We start from the raw sequence: 2,627 nt of genomic DNA, 5'->3' as shown, positions 1-2,627 counted from the left end.
TATAAGTACTGCCATCACCAACAAGTTGATGATGAATGAGAAGGCTAATTGGTTTTGTTCTGGACTTTGTTCAAACCATCAAATTGGGATCAAGAACCTGAACATCATAAAAGCAGATTCCCATTATCCAAGCTAGATGAATAGCATTGTAAACAATGTATAGATATTACAAATTGGAACCCTTTTAAAAATGGCACAGAATATAACCGGACACATCCTACTTCACTGTGGCACTGCCAGACCTAAGTACTGCAGCAATCATGGACACGCATGAGAAGGAACTATTCTTGAATGCAATACAGCACTACTTTGAGATGTCTTTCTGTGTATCCGAATATCCAAATGAAGCTACTAACTATGGTCTGATCTGTTTTACTAAAATACATGTAAGATGATTAAACAAGTCATAAACAACCATTCCATCCCCTGGTCCCCCAATTGGAAAAAACAAGTATGATGACAGCAATGGAAATTGATACACTTCTACTGCAACAGACAGAATTACAAAAAAAATAAAATAAAATAAAAATAATAATAATAATAACTGATGATTTCTTATTTCTCGTGCATTAGGAGAACAGGTAAAACAAGTACCAGTAGTCTCTTTTTCCCACTTAATCATAACCAGTCCTTTTGTTGTAGCTTCAGCGGCAGATACACTTCAGACAAGTATTGAAAACCAAATGAACTCAAGGCCTGAATCTCAGCTTTTTGCTTAGTCTTAACCATCAAAGTTAACTCTTCAACCCATCCTGGATTCTTCTTCACAAAATCTTCCTCTAGCAAATCCTTCCCAGTCTTAATATCTTGCTCTGTCATGGGCAACCTACATTGTTCAGGTATTTTATACTTGTCCAAGTCGCTTGGCCTGATCCCTAACCACTTAATATCAGGTGTGGTCAGATTCGCACTATCATACGACATATTCTTGGATCCACAACCATATACCGATAGAATCTTCAATCCATAGGGGTCACTATCCACAAGTGCAAGTACAGGAAGCTTCAATTCCATTTTCATCTTCCTCAAGAAGAGCCTCGTTGCCACGTCTGGTTGCCCTTTTGCAGTAACTATAATACAGGGAAAGCGATTATAGAACCGATCCTCGGCCAATCTAATATAAGCAGCATCCTTCTCCACGAGAAGAATAAAGAAGGCGTCACTCTGCATATCGCCAACCCTGTCAATATTCGGAGGAATTGCCTTCCCACCCATCCCCATCTTGGTACAATCAATCATATCGCCATTGTCGCTAAAAATGAGCCTTCCAACAACAACCCCCTTCTCCGCAGCGATCACATTGAGACTCGACCTGGTGCATCCAAGCATACAAGCAACGTCATCAAGTACAGCGTCAGACTGCGTTTGATCTTGGAAAAGCTTGACATCCGTGTAGAAGAGGTCACGCTTGGTGACATGAATGCTCTTGATGCAGAGCTGGTGGACAAGCTGGAGAATTCGAGCTGTAATTGTTGTTTTACGAACGGTGGATGCGTTGGAGTAAGGGCGGAGTGAGGTCTTGTCCTTGAGAACAATACGGTCGAGTTCGGGTACGTATAGTTGGTTGGCGTTGCCGCGGGCGGGGACGTCAAAGGCGAAGCCGTTGCCGGAAAGGATTGACTGGGCAACACGGAGGATAAGGCGTTCGATGGTGTCCTGGACGGAGGAGAGGTCGAGGTCGCAAACTTCGCGGCAGGTAGAGGAAAGATCGAGGTCGGAGAGGGTTAGGGTTTTCTCAGAAGTAGAGCTGGACCTAAAGGAATCGGTAAGATCTTTTAGCTCTGACAGGATAACGGAATCAGCCTTCAAGCGTTTCTTGAAGGGGAGGGGTTTGCGTCCTCCTCCTCCATAATCTTCTTCATCATCTGAGCTGGGATCAGCTCGACGGCGTTTCTTCTTGTCCGCCATCAAAATCTCTCAGATGCAGTAGCGGTAAAAGGGACTTGATCCTGCTCTGGCCTCTGAGTGTGAGTGCTGTCTGTCAAGTGTATATACCAGGTAAGGGCTCTCGGGCTCTCGGGCTCTCGGATGGGCCATTCACAGACGCGAGTCATGTGACTCCCATGCCGTGAGTGGACAGCCCGGCCCAGAAATTCCAGGCGTCGCCGCTTGGACCTATTTATTCGGGTTCGGATCGGGCCTGAACCCGGCCTACCTATGCATAAGCTATTTTATATATTATATGTGTATATATTATAATATGATATTTCCAAACTTCACTTGCCTGCAACCACAAGTCCATAAATTGTTTTTTAGGCCGTGTTTGGTTGCAGTGAATATGGGAGTGCAAATGAAAAGAATGCAAATTTTAATTTGATTTTGTTTTAGGTTTTACTTCATTTTGTTTTAGATCTCATTTCATTTCATTTATATTGCCTTCGGTCTACTTTGTTGTTTGTCCGGTTTTCCTTTGAGAGAGAATCCTAATATCTTTATTTTCAGGTCGCCTTCTATACATTTTGCCACTTGTTGGATTTTCTTTTTTAAGAGAGAGTCCTAACTTATATACGTTTTGTGTGTGTGTTTGTCTTCATGTGTAGGCAATTTTTATTTTTGTTTTCCTACAAAAAAAAATATGATTACTATTTGATATGTGACTCAATCCCAAAATGATTCAGGTTGGTCCA

General features: G+C 42.4%; 1 protein-coding gene across 1 annotated transcript; it reads right to left on the bottom strand.

Moving 5' to 3' along the window:
* Positions 1-343: 343 nt before the first annotated feature.
* On the bottom strand, positions 344-2,040 carry RHL2 (Spo11/DNA topoisomerase VI, subunit A protein). Its single transcript, XM_088968946.1, has one exon. It carries the CDS (start codon positions 1,906-1,908, stop codon positions 619-621), a length of 1,290 nt encoding a protein of 429 aa, XP_088825072.1. The 5' UTR covers positions 1,909-2,040; the 3' UTR covers positions 344-618.
* Between the last annotated feature and the right edge of the window lie 587 nt (positions 2,041-2,627).

The sequence above is a fragment of the Nelumbo lutea genome, chromosome 2 (assembly GCF_056320005.1).
Source record: "Nelumbo lutea isolate HS-2025 chromosome 2, American lotus-T2T, whole genome shotgun sequence".
Taxonomy (NCBI): domain Eukaryota; kingdom Viridiplantae; phylum Streptophyta; class Magnoliopsida; order Proteales; family Nelumbonaceae; genus Nelumbo; species Nelumbo lutea.
Note: the sequence above shows the minus strand (reverse complement) of the source record. Positions and strands in the feature narration are given on the sequence as shown.